At 38.5% G+C, this 17044-nt stretch overlaps 1 protein-coding gene across 22 annotated transcripts in view; it reads left to right on the forward strand.

The window, feature by feature from the left end:
- KDM6A (lysine demethylase 6A) overlaps nucleotides 1-17044 on the forward strand; it is a 162871-nt gene that overhangs the window by 124100 nt on the left and 21727 nt on the right. For all 22 annotated transcript variants that reach the window (XR_008746832.1, XR_008746831.1, XM_055801800.1 and 19 more), the window contains one exon: nucleotides 15516-15645. Coding sequence is in view for 20 of the 22 variants with exons in the window: in XM_055801800.1 (XP_055657775.1) it covers nucleotides 15516-15645 (130 nt within the window). In the remaining 2 variants the exon portion in view is untranslated. The remainder of the gene's footprint in view (nucleotides 1-15515; nucleotides 15646-17044) is intronic.

Raw genomic sequence — 17044 nt, forward strand, 5'->3', positions numbered from 1 at the left:
GAAGTTGTGTGTTGTTTAGGATGATGGAGATTGCTAGGTTCCCCTGGATAACTAAAGGGAAAGGTGGTGTCAACATACGAGGAAAATGTGATGCAGTTGCAGCCAGTTCTCATATCCTCCTGTCAGGCTGATACAAGCACTCCCTTTTCTCCATGCTAGATTCCAGTCCCTTCTTGCTCTGTTACCCACAGTCATCTTTTCTGGATGACCCTAGACCTTCAAGCCTTGTGTCTTCTTGTTATTTGTGCCTCCTTCTCCATTGGTTTGTTTCTTTCCTCCTGCCCATTGTACTTTTTCAAGGTCTGCTTCTATTCCAGACACTTGTCAACACAGACTTCTGTGGGAAACGTACTTTCAGTGAAGGGAAGATGGAGTGAAAAAGTTGTGGAATCATGTCTTGTTCCAGATAATTTGAATCTAATGCACAGATTACCAGGTGGCCAGAGTAGGTCTCTGTTACTGAATAAAAATGTTTTTGAGTTAAAAGAAGCAGAACAAATCAGACTTTTAAAAAGCATAAGTAAATTAAGAGTTTTAAAATACTTGGAATATTGAAATATTTTATAGCATCAGTTTGTACACTCCTCAGTTTCTTTTAAAAACCTTTAGATTTGTTTCATGAAACTCTAGCTACTATAGAGAATATAGTTGAAAAGTCTATTTTAAACTGTAAAGGCTTTGACCACTGCATCTAATGGTGACATCAATGTTTTTATTCCTAGCATTTATATGATTGTTTTCTTATAGAATAAAATGTTCTGAAATAGGGACCTGATATCAGTAAATGACAGATAAATTTATTACTTCAAAACATGTATCCTTTTCATGGGGTTTAAAGCTTAATTTCTATAAGGAGCTTTGATATAGCTCCTGCAGAAGGAAAATCAGTTGTTTGGGGTTTTTTTTCCCTTTTATTTGTTAACATCTTTTATGTCAGCAGTGTCTTTTATAGACGTAATTCATAGGTACAATACAAACACTTCTGCTTAGATAAGATCCACAGCAGCAATGTAGATGTTAGAAATTTTGAACGTATAAAAAAACCCCAACCTATCATGTTCAGTGCTGTTATTAAGATCTAAAAAATCCTTTTGTACTTTCTTATTTTACAAATAAGTCATACAGATTTGGTTTGTTGTTACAAATTGGTGTTCTCATTGCAAAATTGATAACTAATCACAGAACGATTGAGGTATGAGGTCCTTAAGGGCGTCTCTGGAGATCATCTAATCCAACCCCCCAGCTCACAGCAGGGCCACACAGAGCTGGTTGCTCAGGTCCACATCCAGCTAGGTTTTGGGATACTTCGAAGGGTGGAGACTCCACAACCAGCCTAGACAAGCTGTTCTTGTGTTCGGTCACCTTTTGTTTGTTTTCTTATGTACTGTTGCGTGGAATTACTCTTCCCTTGGTGCAGGACTTGGCATTTCCCTTTGTTGAAATTCTGTGAGGTTCCTGTTGGCTCATTTCTCGTGCCTGTTGTGTTCCTGTGAGTAGTCACACAGCCATCTGGTGTATCAGCTTGTCCTTCCAGTTCTGCCCAGAAACGGGTTTTTTGATGGTGCTTTCAGTACCTGTAGCTCAAGTATAGGAGCCGTTCACATGGTGGACTGTGCTTTAAAAATGCAGTCTTTCAGCTAGTTGTAAGTCTGTCATACTGCAGTGTGGATAGTTTTGTCTCTTCAGAGGTATAAGTCTTGGTCCATCTTCTATTCCAGTTGATTAGCAGGTATGTTGTGTTGGTTTCTATCTTTAGTCAGTAAGCTTGAATCATTTTAGATCAGGTGTGTAATGGATTAAGGCAAAAAGTGGGGCCAGCCACTAGGAAACCTGGCAGTGATTGGCAGTGTGATTGTACAAATTGCATGATGTTTTCCCTGGTGTCTTCATTGCTAGTAATAGAGGATGGTATGGAGTGTGGAAGGCTAGATTATAGAAGTTTCACATAATGCTTCTTAGCAGTGATTTCTGGCAAAGATGTTATACTTAAGCTACAGTGGTATAGATACAGTGATATAGTAGTATAGAAATGCAGAAAATTTAGCCACCTGTGCAATAGCCATTGGCCTGTGGCAGAGGAGGATGGTGGACTGAGGACAGTAGTATCTTAAAGTGCTGCAGCTAAATCTGCCAACGTTTGTCTCTGATGTGTAAGTCCCATCTTCCTGACAGGCATGTTAGCACTGGAATGATCAGGCTCATTTTATATCTGCATAGTCAGCTTAAATGCATTCCCTTAACACTTCTGGTGATTCCTAGTTCTGTCTTACTAAAAAGCAGCATAGGAGAAACACCAGGCTCCACGCCTTGACATTTCTGTATGCTTCTTTGCTATTTATTTTTTTATCTCGGTGGTGTTAAGTCACCAAAAATGGCAGGTAAACTCCTCCCGCTTTCCAAAGAAAAGCAGATGCATCTGTGAGGGTTGTGTAGTTTGGGTTACTGGTATGACCCTGGTGTAGTTGTCAGAGGGTAGGAACCTCCAGTAGAAATTACAGTGCTGGGATTTGATGGTTATGTCCAGCAAACACATTTTTTTAGTCTCTTTGAAATCCAACTCTTTCATTAGATGCAGGCTCTAACAATAATAAGGATAATTTCATAGACTCCCATGCATCAAGGAAAGATGTATTTTGCCACAGTAGTAATAATATTTTTTCCCTAAGACTTAGTGATTATTGTGCAACCTTCTGAGACTTTCCTCCCTCCACACCACTTACAAGCCCTATATTTAGACATCCTGCACAATAGCAGGGCTCTGCATATAGTGTTGCTCTTATTATTGCACTGTGCTGTGTCGTCACTGAGCAAATTTTTATCATCAGAGCGAGATCCTCAGGCATCTTAAAGTATTGCAGGAGTTTTTCATGGACAATGTTATACATGCCAACACAAAATACATTTGGTGACAATGGAAAAGTATTTCAGTGACTGGCTTAATTTTCCATTAAAGCTGGCAACAATACTTTCAATTATGTCTTTACTTACAAGGGTAAACGTTTCTTTTAAAAATCTTTGGAGTATATAGGTATTTTGGAGTGCCTATGGAGTATGAATGTGCTGGCAGGCAGAAATACAATGTTAATTACATAGACAAGTTTGAGACATTCAGTCACCTTTCCTCAGAAATAGACAGTTTTATGTTGTTATACACTGAAATTTTATCTACATGGGAAAGTTAGTTAACTTCAAAATCTATGCTTACTGTAGGTAACTGTCCAATATTAATGCACCATGTTATCAGTCTGAATATACATTAACCATAAGGTAGTTTATTCCATTAAAAGTGGAGCAAACTCCACTAAACACAATTTAGACAAAGGTTTTCAAATGTGATTACTTCTTCAAAGGTAGGTTGAGCTAGCTCAATCTCATATAGAATCATAGAATCATTTAGGTTGGAGAAGTCCTTTAAGATGAAGTCGAGTTCAACCATTAAGCTAGCACTGCCAAGTCCACCAAAAACCATGTCCCCAAGTGCCACATCTGCATGTCTTCAAGATACCTCCAAGGATGGTGATTCCACCATGCCCCTGGGCAGCCTGTGCCAGTGTTTGACAAATCTTTTGGTGAAGAAATTTTTCCTAATATGCAATCTAAACCTCTCGAGGCCCTTTCCTCTTGTCCTGTCACTTGTTACCTGGGAGAAGATACCAACAGCCACCTGGTTACAACCTCCTTTCAGGCAGTTGTAGAGAGTGATAAGGTCTCCCCTGAGCCTCCTTCTCTCCAGGCTGAACAGCCCCAGTTCCCTCAGCTGCTCGTCATAAGCCTTGTGCTCCAGACCCTTCACCAGCTTTGTTGCCCTTCTCTGGACGCGCTCCAGCACCTCCATGTCTTTCTTGTAATGAGGAGAACTGAGCATAGCATTCCTGGTGCGGCCTCACCAGTGCCAAGTACAGGGGGTGATCACTCAGGAGTCCTGCTGGCCACACTAGTTCTGATAGAAGCCAGGGTGCTGTTGGTCATCGCCATGCGCTAGCAGGGAGCCTGTCAGGTAGTAGTTAGCTTTGCAAATTCATGCTTTGTGCTTACTACTTACAGCCTTCCGTGTGTAGACTATCTCAAAGTCCTTAGGTTTTCTAGGTAGTCTTTGGAGAGATTTGCTTTCTTTCTCAAAAGAATTTTATTTGAAATTCAACATGCTAAGAAATTGAAATGACCATTTAGAGTGCTGTAATTTCTGTATCCATGTCTTACAGTTGTCACCAGTTGTGAAAAAGTTGCACAATATGCCTTTAAAGTTTGCAGAAGTCCCTTTAATCATAGGCACATGGTTATTGAATGATTTGGGTTGTACTCTTAGCTGCTGTTTTCCATACTGAACTGTGTTTACAGTTCTTGCAGTTGAAATGTTATCTGTATTTTTATGGTGTAAGAATTCTTGTTGGAATTTTTACCATCTCAATATATCTTACTCCAGAATATTTTATTTGGGATTATATGGCAAAGTTGGTGCTTTTGAGCATTACAGAAAAGTGATAAAAGCATGTTTATATCCTTCTTTCACTGCACCCACATGAATCAGTTAAATGCAAAAAAGCTGCATCTGTTACTGTGAGTGAAAGTAGTTCCTAATGTACTGGGATTTGATGATTAATACTGATTATGGGATAGTGGTCTAGGTATCTGTTACAAAGATAATTTTCCTAGATAAGGAAAAAAAATACATATGGGGATTATTTTGTCATCTTTCAAATATTAAGTCTTATCCTGTAATGTTCATTTTCAAGTGAAGTTTCTGTACCTTTTACATTCATAAAAATGAAGAAGAGTTTAATGAGAGTTAAAGAGGTTTTCTAATTGGGACCATGTATGTGTTCTTGCTGGTAGAATTATAAAAATAGCTTTGGTGTCTGGTGTTAGGATGAATGCATTGCAAATGCACTTAAAATTGGTATAGACTTAAAAGTGTTCTTAAAGCTTAGCTGATCTGTGTCTTCAAAATTTGCTTAGAAATTTGCATGCCGCTTTCTTGGGAAAGTAATAAGAAGTGTATTCCTCTAGTCGAATGTTGCACTTTGATCATTTTAGTATGCTGTTTATCACGCTCTTTCTATAGGTGAAATCTGCAGTTTGTGTTCAGTAGCAAAATGTTGAGTGCTGTTACTACAAAAAGCCTAAACCAACAAGACTTTAATGCAAGTCTTTGCTTTTGTCCTCATTGACAGAGGAACTATTCCTAGTGATACCTAATTTCTAAAAGAAGGGGAGGCTGATAAAGGTATTTTTATATCTTTATCCTACTTTTTAAACCATGGCTTTGTTATACCAGAAGAAATTTTAAAAAAATTGTTGTGAGTGATATGGAAGTGTCTGTGGGGGCTTTTCTAATCAAATGTAAACTCTACTGCAGCCAAGTGCAAGGCTGTTCCCCCTGTGCTGGGAGCTGGAGAGCGGGTGCAGAGCCCTGTGGTGGTGTAGCTCTCACCAGGCTGGTGTGCTGGGCAGGCTCTTCACGAGCCAGAGGCAAGGTCAGCACTGCTGAGTGCTGGCTACCGAGTTTCTAGCCGAACCATGTCTGAGGAGAGGCAGAGCAAATCTGCCTGCCAGAGGCTGTTGGCAGACTCCAACACGAACTTGGGAATTCAGTGCAGAAGGGTAGTGTTCAAAGTATGGTCCCAACCTATAGATGCCTTGACCTACATGTCAATTTTACTTTTTGCTTGGCCAGCTGTGCTTTCTTTAGCTTACTTACTGGGATGATACCAAGTTCTGCTTTAAATTGTAATAAAAATTTATAACAGTATTCAGGAACCCTAATTATGAAATACTGACCCTTAAAAAAGTACTTCCTAATGTGGTGATTTGGTCTCTTGTCTTTTTATACAGTGTTCTTCACTTGGGTTCATGTAGTTATTTTTTGAGGCTCCTGTAATCATTTTTCAAGGGAGATAAGCTAATACTTTGCTCCATCTAGTTTGCAGACAGCTCAAAAAGTGTTAATGTGCCTTTTTCTTTCTGATTGAGAGCTCCCTCTTCAGCCTGTCTGCACCTTAATACAGCAAGGCAGAGGACTTAGAAGCTGGATAATAAAGAAGATGAGCAATGGGAAAAGTGGAGAAGAGACTCGGGGGTTTTTTTTAGCAACTTGGAGGTCAAGAAATGCTTCAGCCTGGGCTGGGACTACTTCTACAACGTTGACAGACAGGATCTCCTAGTCAAACTGTGCTTGCTGGGAAGTGTCTGCTTACGTCTTCTAATAATAACAAGAGATTCTGAAAAAAATTAGTGGGACTGGCAACACAGTAATGTTTTTAGAGTAAGCCTAAAGTGTAAAGGCAACGAGACAGACAGTTTCCCATATGTGAAAATTCTGTTCTGCTTATTATTACTGTTTTTGACCTGTGCTAGGGCTGGTTACCTGATAGGCGCAAAAGGTCCAGTCTACATGTTTTTTTTTCTAATAATAGAAATAATAACTCTGTATAATATAACCATTATATATTAATAGGGGATTTTTCCTGACATCCTTTTATGTCTTATCATTTACATGCATAAATTTGTGGACAAGGCTATCCCAGCTGTGTACTAACTAGTTGATTAGCCCTTGCTTTGTTTTAAAATTTGTAGAGTTTGAAGGTGTGCATGCCTGCATGTGACAGCTCAGGAGCAGAGCTCTGGGGGCAACATCCTTGTCTTAGATACTGTATGCATGATTGACATAAGGAAAAATGCCTATACGTGAGAGTGCTGAAAGATATTCTGCTGAAAGCCCTGCTTATTTGCAAAATAAGTCAGCCTTTTATGTATAGTAGAAGGTGGTTGTATACTAATATATCGGATGCTGTGAACTTCAATACTACATGTTAACTTTTATGTTAACACAGTCTGAGGTAATGCGAACACAAAGAACTGAAAGTACTTTCCATAGTACTGATTATATTCGGGTGCTATCTCTGTAAATGGTATCTTGAGGTATAAAAGTGAATTTGTGATCACAAATGTTGATTTTTAGAATTACTGTAAGAATTGCAGAAAAGCTATCCACAACAGAAAACCTGAAAGTAATTGCTTGGGGTTTTTTTTTGTAAACAAACAAAACCCCAAACACCTGTGCTAGAATAAACATCGTGCACAGGGGGAGGGGAATTGTCCTGTAGTACTGGCTTTTATATATTGGAGCTACACTGGATTGGGCCTTCAATGCATTAATATTTGCTAGTTTTTACATACATACCCTTATTTCATTTGATATGTTCAGAAGGGCATTCCGGCTTCATCTCTGAGCTGGATGATTACATTCTGTTGTCTTCTGGCATATTCTTCTTGCTGTCCGACAATATTTACTTGATACACTTTGTTGCCCTATTGTCTTGATGGTATTCTTGGGGGGGGGGGGGGGAAGACATTTTGGCAGGTAGGAACAGGTGGATGTAACTTGGTTTTTATGTATGTAGCCAGAGCTCTAGATTAATCATTTTTATTTTCCTCCTCATTATTCTGCATTTGGCTCTGTTCACTATATGCTTACTTCAAAACCAGTGTTTGTTACTTTTTAAGTCACATTGTTATATATAAATTGAAATATATATAGTATATTATAAAAATACAAATTGAGATTTTATATATATATATATATAAATATAAATTTTAATTCCTCAGAAGTCTGTTTGTTAAATAGTCTTTTCTTCAAATGCTTCCAGGTTTTAAAAAAGTTTTGTCTGAGAGAAGCCATTTTTACTGTCTTTTAAACCCTGCAGGTTTATTTATGCTTGGAGCACAAAAGACCTGAAATTATTAGCAGTTTGGGATTAAGCAATACACAAAAGTTGATTCACAATGTAACTAGAATTGACCTACTACAGGATACTGAACTGCAGTACAATGATGTTCCTCATCTCATAGAAGAATTTTATCAGGAAGGAACACAGTAATACTAACCACCAAAACCAGGCTAATGTTGCTAGGATTTTGCTTGTTGCCTAAGAACAAAGGAACATCAGGGATATGGAAGTTTTGTGTTTTTTAAGGTAAAGGCAGTCATTAGAAAAGGGGTTCAGAAATTGTGCGTTACAATGAAAGAAAAATGGAAGTAGTCAGGCAAAAATAAATGCTGGGAGATTGTAATTTTGTTTTATGTAAACAAGTGTCCTCTTAATAAATAAAAGCTGCTCAAGTGAAGCCATGAAGTGAAAGAAGATGCTTTGTATCATAAAATGCAGAACACTTCCCAAGTAGGAAACTCCGTTTGATTCTTTTTTTATTATACGTGAATAGGTTGTCTGGTCTGTAGGAACATACTTGGCAAGTGGTTTGTTTTGCCAGAGACTAAAGTGAGCGCTTAAGTAGGGCAAGATCGTTCCACAGGCTGAAAAGTTTCTTTATGTTTGTCTTCCTTGGTGAGAATGTTGAGGAAATATTTAACAGAGACCTGTTCTATTCACGTGGTGAAATGAGCTGTTTAGGAGGCTGAGAAGGGGTCAGGCAGAAGGTGCTGGCATAGCAATTGATACTTCTACAAGGAGCTTCCCTTGAAGGGCGAGACAGTGTTCATTGAAAAGCTACAAGGAATTTAGAAATGGAGTAGCTGAGCTATTGACTAAAATATGCAAATCTCATTAAGATGCTATTCTGGAGAACAGTAGGGTAACAAATGTGCTCATCTTGTTAAACTGCTGTTGGAAAAAGAATTGAAGAGGTGATTCTGGGAAGTGTAAGTGTGATTTGGTTAGTCTTCCCTACCAATAAAACTGATGGCAACAGTAAATTTTAAGGTGGTTATAAAACAACTAAATTATGTTTGGTAAACTGTCTACATAGTAAATTAAATTTTCTTAAGCCTCTGAGCAAAATAACAGACAAAAAGAGTATACTATTAAATTACATATCCTTCCTTAGATTCCTAGAGAAAATCGCCTGTTGAGGGCATTTAAAAAAACATAATATGTGAAAACCGTGTGATTAAAAGAAGAAAATATGCTAGGAGTAACTGCTCTGAGTTTGTTATCAGAAAAGCCGATTGTTAATACATGGGAAAAAAAAGAGGAGTGTGCTGCTTTGTCTAGTTGTGTATCGGGTCTCCTTAAAAAGACTGTTATCAGAAGCTCTTTTCTGTACTTCTAGAAATGTAAGTATCTTTTTCCCCTTGAGCAATCCTTTTGAAAGGAGAATTAATGAAATGTTATCACAAGACTTGAGATTTAACACTTGAGCTGTTTATTGAAGTGAAACCAGCTGATTTCTAGCCCTGTGTTTCAACTGATGCATCTAATTAACATCCTGGAGTACTGATGCTAAAAATCCAGTATCCGTCTCAGTTAAGAGGGTCCATTGCTTGCCCTTTCTAAAACTGATGTGAGGTCAAGTCCTTCCTTTAAGCAGTGTAGAGAAGTTCCTTGTTTTGTTTTCATAAAAGAAATAAGAAATACCTTACTTGCTGTTTTCTATCATTATTTATTAAAGCTTGTTTGCAGCCTTGAAAGAACAGGCAAAGCTCCAAACAGAACTTTTCTTTGATAATGACTAGGAGAAGTCCGTGCTAGAGTTCCTCAAACAATTCTGAAGAGCCCAGCTGGGTAACTGGGCAACTCTGTGTCAGCTGAAAGTTGCTGTTGTCATTTTTATGGTGATGCATGGAAAGAATAACTTCAAAATTCTTAAGGGATTTCTGAATTTCAGTGCTTTACCAATTAAGCTTAATTGGGGAAGGCAAAGGAGAGGTGAAAGTTTGGTGGTAATGTGTATTAAAAAGGGCTAACATGCCTTTTTATAGTCCTTTTTGCTTGGTGTGCAAAGAGGAAACGTAGAGAGCGATCCAACTGAGAGAAGGAGATGACAGGAGACCAGAAGAGATTAGCTGCCTCTCAAGGGACCTTGTAAAATTCTAAAAGTTTAGGACGGCAAACAGAACATGGTCTAGGCCAAACAGTTTGGAAAAGGGTCAGAAGATGAATGGCCAGCCATGTACACAGCATAGGAAATAAGCTTCGTGAGCAGGAGTGGGAAAAGCAATGCAGAGGCTGAAGTGGACAGACGTCTCCTTGGGCGGTGGGCTCTGCTTCTGCCCCAGGCTTCAACACAAACTTAGGCTGATCTTTCCTGAAGGTGCTGCTCTGGCAGTTAGGCCTGCTTAGTGAAGTCTATTAGTGAATGACTGGTTTAGGAACTCTGCAGTTGAGAGGCAAAGAGCATAGATCTATTTGAGGGAAGTACTTTGAAGAAAAAGGAGCTAGATAAAGTTTCTGTTTCTGTTCTTGAAAACAAAAGCAACAAAAGCAATTCTTAATTCTTGTTTTATTGGGAGGTTTCTTTGTAAGGAAAGGACTGTTTTGGCTTGAAGCAAAATCGTTCAGTTGCTGTAAAGGTATGTGACTTCTGGCAAGTAAACTTCACCACAGCAAAGATTTTAAGAATAAAATATGAAATAATGTGATTTCAAAAGCTAAACTGCTTAAAAGGACATTCTGGTTTGTTTTAAAAGGCAAATACAGAATTCTGCAGATGGGAAGCAGAATTATCTGGAAGTAAAAAACCATAGGAAAGATGTATAATTTAGGGGGAAAGCAATCATATGAAAAAGTTTGGTACCACTTGTTACAATACTTTCCTTACATAAGTCATTAATGTGATTCTGTTTGTCTTATAACTTAAGAACAAGGTGATTAACAAATGAAATAGAAAGATGTAAAAGTCATTAAGAAAAGAAAAAAGGAATATTACTTCTTACATAACATATAATTAACTTATGAAATTCACTGCCAACCTGTACTGTTGAGTTCAAAACCAGAACAGAATTCAAAAATTACTAGAAATATATTTGCATAATCAGAAAATTCACAACTCTGTTGTAGGATTTTCTGTAGGTTTAAAAAGAAAGATCTCTGGGAGTATTGCCAGCTAGTACCTGCTTGTGAAAGGCTGGGGTAGAGAACTGCACGATAACCAGGTTGTATAATTATCTGGCATTGCTTGCATTTAAGTATAATGTAAGGTTGACTTGACTTCTTTGTATTCCTCTATGAGAGCTCATCTCTCTCTGCTGGCTGTAGAAGGAGCTGAAGGTGAGCCTCAGAGAGCCCAGGTTAGGTCTTGTGAGTAACTGGCCCCTTCCTGGGGTGATGGGTGTTGACAGACACTTTTCTGTGGTTTTTTGTAGTAACTTGCAGTATGAAAGCAATTAATTGTTATGGCTGGGTATTTCTCTTTTAAATCAGGTCTGGGTCAAGTAAGTACTGTGCATCCTAGTGCTTCAATTGATTCCTTCTGCAGGCACATTTTTCAAATGTTTTGTTCATTCTTTGTAGATTAATTAATTCTGATAGAGTATCACAAAAATCCACAGTTCCTTTTATTCATGTTAAATGTGATTTATATTTGGGGAAGAGAGGGTATTAGTGTTGTTCTTTGGAATAACTCTAATCTCTTAAGCAGTAAAACCTTGTTAATTCTCATGTAGCTAATCCTTAAGTGATAATTCACTTAGACTGTCTCCACAACAAAAATAACTGCTTAAGCGCACCGATTGTAACTTAGTCTGTTTTGGCCTGTAAAGTGTACATAAAATACAAATTATAGATAGCTGGAAATTGTTTGGGAACTTTTTATTATCGTCAAGAAGTCACAATCTCCCAATTAAAAAGGGCAAGTATTTTTAGAAGTACTGAACCCAAGAATTTCTAGAAAACTCAGAAACAAAGTTTGGAAGAGGAAAACTGTAGCCAAGAATGAAAAACAAGAAACACAAAAAACATTAATGCTTAATGGCTGCCCAGAGCTATTAGAATAGTCAGTAGCGGCATGAGAGTTCAGTAAATGTTTCTTCTGTGCTTGGGAAAAAAGCAGATACGATGTTCGCACCATGAGACATACGGTAACACACTCTTTTCACAGTGATTGAGAAGGTTAAACAGTAGTTATACTTAACTTTGGCATTTTAAAGTCAGAGGCCCAGATAACATACATCCATGAGCTCTGAAAGAGTAGGCTAGAGAACTGTTGTTCGTACAGATATTTTTTTTTTATTATAGTTCTTGGAAAACGGAAAAAGTTCCAGAAGACTTGAAAACTACTGATTTGTGCGTGCAGTGAAAATAGACACTCAAGGGAAGAAGTATGGTAGAGGGATGAAGGCATCATCTCAGGCTAAGCCATCAGTCTTATTTGTCAAGAAATCCCTAGATAACTGTAAATTGTTTATGTTAATACTTGCTAAATGCACAGACCAGGGAGTAGTGCTACATAATGAAGAGGACAGGGGATTGTTGCAAACCAAACTGGGTCACACTTGCTTCTGGTTAACTGTGTTTTGGTACAGCCAGAGGGGAAGTTGTTCTCTAAGACTGAAGGCTGTACCCTGTTTTTAGAAGATGTGGGAATGTATCCTAGAAAGCAGTGAAATGGGGGGGGGGTGTGTGTGTGTGTATTGTAATGAACCTAATGATTGATTATTCAAGAGATGCTATAATTACATGAAATCAAGGCACCAATTTAATCCATAGTGGTTGGTGTCACTCATAAGCATGGCAGTTGGAGTTTGGTCCTCGGGGTAAAGCACTTGCATGAGTTGTTGCCTTTGCCCATTGAGCAGATGGCAGTGGACCGAGAGCTGCAGCGTTGGCGCAGGACAGCACCGCACGTCAGTGTGCACCCCTGTCCTAGCCTTTCTGAGGCTGACAGCTGCTCCTGCCTTCTCTTCCCTCTCTGTGGGAATGAAAGGTGTTCTCCTGCACAGTCTGTGAAAAGACAGTTCCCCCTGGAAAGTCAATTTAAATGAATGAAACATGTCTTTCTCTTTATTCTTCTGTCACAGCATTGTAGTTGACTAGGCATCCAGTTTCTTTTTGGGGTGTAAATCAGGCTTGTTTTCTCTTGCGTATTGCATCTGTTGCCTCTTCCAGACAGTAGGAAATCTTGTCACAAAAAAATAGGCTTTTGAAACAGAGGTGTGTGAGATTTTCCTCATGGTTGCCATGGTCAGAAAAGGGTCTTTAACTTCCCTTGCACTGGCCATAATTCTCTTATTTCTCTAGGTGGAGGTGCCTACACTAGATGCTCACACTGCTTCATTTCAGGTGCTGGCAGTAAATTTTTTACCACTTCTGTGGTGGTTTTTATAATCCCTGTTACTCTGTTTCTGTTACTACACCAACAATTACAGCATTACTCTTTAATAGCTTTTTTCCATTGTTATTAGTAAGTTATTCTGATTCATAGTAAAAAAAAATAAAAAATAAAAAATGATAGAGTGAAATTTGTCTGTTAAAGACAGCTTTAAATACTCTACCCGTCTGTTTCCTGTGCCACTTAATGAGCATTTTCCTGTCTCGGCTTTGCTTTGCTTTGGCTCCTTTTCTCAAACTTTCCATAAAGGGTTTTAGTAACTTAATAGGAAACCGTGGCATGTACTTGGTAGTATCAGCTTCAGGTGTCGGGTTTGAGATATGTTTGTTCATCTGATCTTTTCCTCTGTACTGTCTGCTTTCTGCTCTATTTCCTTTGCCTTTTCAGACCTGTAGTTTCTCTAATCATACAGAAATTTCTCCCTTCTCTGCTGTCCCACTTCCCTGAAGACCCAACGTACCCTGGCTTTGCTGAGCTTTTGCTGTGGTGATTATCTTGTTGTGACTACAGTAGCTTAAGTCACCCTAGTTCTGAACAATGTCCCTTTTTCTTCAGGTTCAGTCTTTCACTTTTTCCTTGCCTCAGAAATTGCCTGAGAACTGTTTATCAATGCAAACTGAATTTTGTCAAAGTTCTTTGATTTTTAATACTATGCGGTTGCTTTTCTTGGTTTTAGTTTTCAGTTTGGTAATACAGAGTTCATAGTTACTTCTAATACCTGCTGTTCAGATTATAGTTTCACTTTGTATAGGCAGTCTGAATCTCAGATTCATGCAACTGTGGTCGGTAAATTTATTTGGATAATGGTGATTTTATATTGCTGTATTGGGTTTTTTCCTGGTTGGGTTTTTTTTGGGGGGGGGGGGGGGGGGGGGGATGACACAATAGTTCTTTGCAAGAACTGCATCAGACATTAAGCATTGGTCAGTGAGTTTTTTTGCCAGGTTGGATGGTGCCTAATCAAAGCTTCTGCATGGCTTTTTCAGTTTCTTTGAGGTTGCAATCTATTCTGGCATTACTCACCTAGCACAAGGAACAAGCCATGTGTGATGTTTTGACAAGCATGCTTTGGAGACAGTTGTTAAAGATGTCTCTGTATCGCTCTGATCTTCTGTCAGAGGAGAGCAGTGTATGAGTTCGAAGGCTGGCATAATTTGTGAGCTGAATGACCAGCTTGTTTGCTGTGATGAGCACCAGTTTCTCAGGATGCTTGTCTTTGCTGCAGCCTGGGGTATGCGAGCTGTTTGCTCATTTTCTTTGAAGTGTTTGTCATAGCAGTCAGTCGGACTTGGGGGCTTGAGATCAGTTCAGTCTTAGGTGTGATTTGTGGTGGCTTGATTTGAAGCAGTGCTCTCACATGCCGGCACCCAGCTCTACGATCTTTCTCAGTGCCAGCATCAGAGTTCCTGTGTTTTAGAGACAAAGCTCTGTTGCTGGGAGTTTCATCTAATATGTCAGCTGTGGTTTCTGCCAAAGATTGTTGTTACCAGAACAACTTTTTTGTAACTGGTGAGTTTTAGAAAGATACATGACTATATAGTGTGTTAGAAACATCCCATTTTGTGGGGTGTTGAGAGGTGGTAATAACAGCTAGTGAATCAAATGAGGGTTGAACAGGGATTTGAAGAGTATTTAATTGGAAGAATTATGAAGTAGTTGAGTCATCTTTAATAAAAAGGGATGGTTTGGCTAATAAATACTTTCCTGGTGATAGTGACTGGAAATGGAATATAGACTAAGCTCAGACTGCAGATTTTTCAGGTCATTCATTACAGGAAAAGTCAACACATATACGGTGGGTTATCCACATCTGGAAATCTCCAAAGGCTGCAAATACAGTAAGCAAGGTTCTCACTCCTGTACACGTACGGGTGTTGGTGCAGCAGCTCGCTCAGGCTAGGTCCGTTCTTCTGTTGCTCAGACAATGGACTATGCAGCAGTGGCTCCTTCTGGCTTCAGAATCTGTAAGTCGGGGCGGGGGTAGGTGGCTGTTCAATGTAGCATCTTTAGTGCAGTTGTTGGGTTTTGTGACTCTGCAGTTTTCTGGCTGAGGCACTGTCATTTTCTGACTGTGCTGTGTGCAGGACTGCCTTCTCTCCGCTGCTGCGAACGGATCATCCACCCGCTGCTGCTGACGTAGTAAGGTTCTTCTCTGTTTCTAGTTGAAACCTGCTTTCCCTGTTAAATTTTGTCAAATGAGTCATACTAGCTTTCTTTAAAATGGCTACATTTTTAACTAATAGTGGTGATATTGCAGATGCAGGCAAAGTGGGGATTATTTTGAATAATATCAAATTATACACTGAGAATTCTTGATTAAAATATATAAGCTTTATTTGCATCTTGAATTACGGTTTCTCCTTATACCTCATTATTTTGCAGAAGACCTTACACTAATATGTATTCATTTTGTTTGTCAAGTATTGACAGAGGCAGCTCTTCTTTCCTTTTAGGAATCTGGGTAAAAATGGCTTATCTAACAGTAGTATTCTATTGGATAAATGCCCACCTCCACGACCACCGCCTCCACCGTACCCTCCCTTGCCAAAGGACAAGCTGAATCCACCTACACCTAGTATTTATGTAAGTAAATCTAATGGTAGAAGTACTCTACCGGCTGTCTTTTGTAATTGTTTGATTATCTGAATTACATAATATAATTATTTTAAAGGTGCACTATTTATAGCTGAATTCTAATTACAGTGCTCTCCCAAGTAGTGTGTAAGTGGGAAAAATGCTAACCTTAAAGATAATTTTGGGACATAATTTGACTCTTAAACTACTTGTATATTAAGAATTTCAGTAAAAAGAGGAAAACCAGCTTCAGAGTATTTTTTTAAAATACTGAAAATATTAGCAGAATATGCAAAACAGTTCATTGGATACAGTACACAATATTTCAAACATGTATGTATGGTTTTTGCAAGTGAAAGTTTAGGTATAAATAAGCAAGTAATTAAACTAAACTCTCCCAACAATCTGTTTCAAAATACAGTAAAGAAAACAGTAATAAAATTAGAGGTGGTGTTAAGAACAAAATGTCATTAGGAAAAGGCAGGTTTTAGTTGCATAGTATTTTCTTATGCAACCATTAAAATTTCTGTTCTGAAAATAAAGTTTTACAATAGCTTTATGAAAAATTTGTGCTAACTTCCTCAGTAATAGAAGAATAAATTATAGGATGTCCCCTTCCTTGATAACAGAACAATAAATTACAGCATGTCCATACAACCAGTGTGGAAACCTCAGGTTAGCTTTGGTCAGCTCATCGTGGGGACTAGAAGTGGGTGGGTTTTTTGGTTTTGGTTTTGGGTTTTTTTGTGGGTTTTTTTTTTTTGGCCTGGTACTGCCCAAGCAGTCTGCTTCAGAGTTAGATTAAGTTGGAAGCAATAGTGCTTCCAAGTGTTGCATCTGAACTAATTACGTTATTAAAAGTCCATCACAGCTTTGTTGAGTCCATGCAAAGCTGGTAAGTCACCATGCTGCAGCATACTGTGCAGATGTGTCAACATGGGTCCCAATATTTGGGAACTCTGTATTGTGGTTTCTTTATTGAAAGAGATGTCGTCAGCATTTTAAAAGATTTACAACAAAAGAGAAAAAAGAAAGGGAAAAAATATGGGAGAAACTATAGCATAAAATTGAGGTAATAGGTGCGCAAAAGCATTAGAACATCAAATCAACCTTTCTGGTTAATGTGAGATACACTATGAGAGTAGTTTTTAATTATACTGTTTCTTGTATACATGATCTCTATAATTTGCCTTTTTGACTTCTGAAAAGAAAGTTAGTTTATTATCTTGCTCTTCAGAGGATTCTGTCAATTTAGGGAATGTACAAGGCTACTGTCAGATAAAGAAAGAAACCGCAGGAAACCTGAGTTGCAAAAGCCGAAGCAACCTGGGAATAATTCATGCCAAGAAATAAATTGCAGTAACAAATTAATTTCAGGAGAGAACCCAACTTTTAACACGGATAGGGT

This window comes from Falco peregrinus, chromosome 4, assembly GCF_023634155.1.
Source record: "Falco peregrinus isolate bFalPer1 chromosome 4, bFalPer1.pri, whole genome shotgun sequence".
NCBI classification, from domain to species: domain Eukaryota; kingdom Metazoa; phylum Chordata; class Aves; order Falconiformes; family Falconidae; genus Falco; species Falco peregrinus.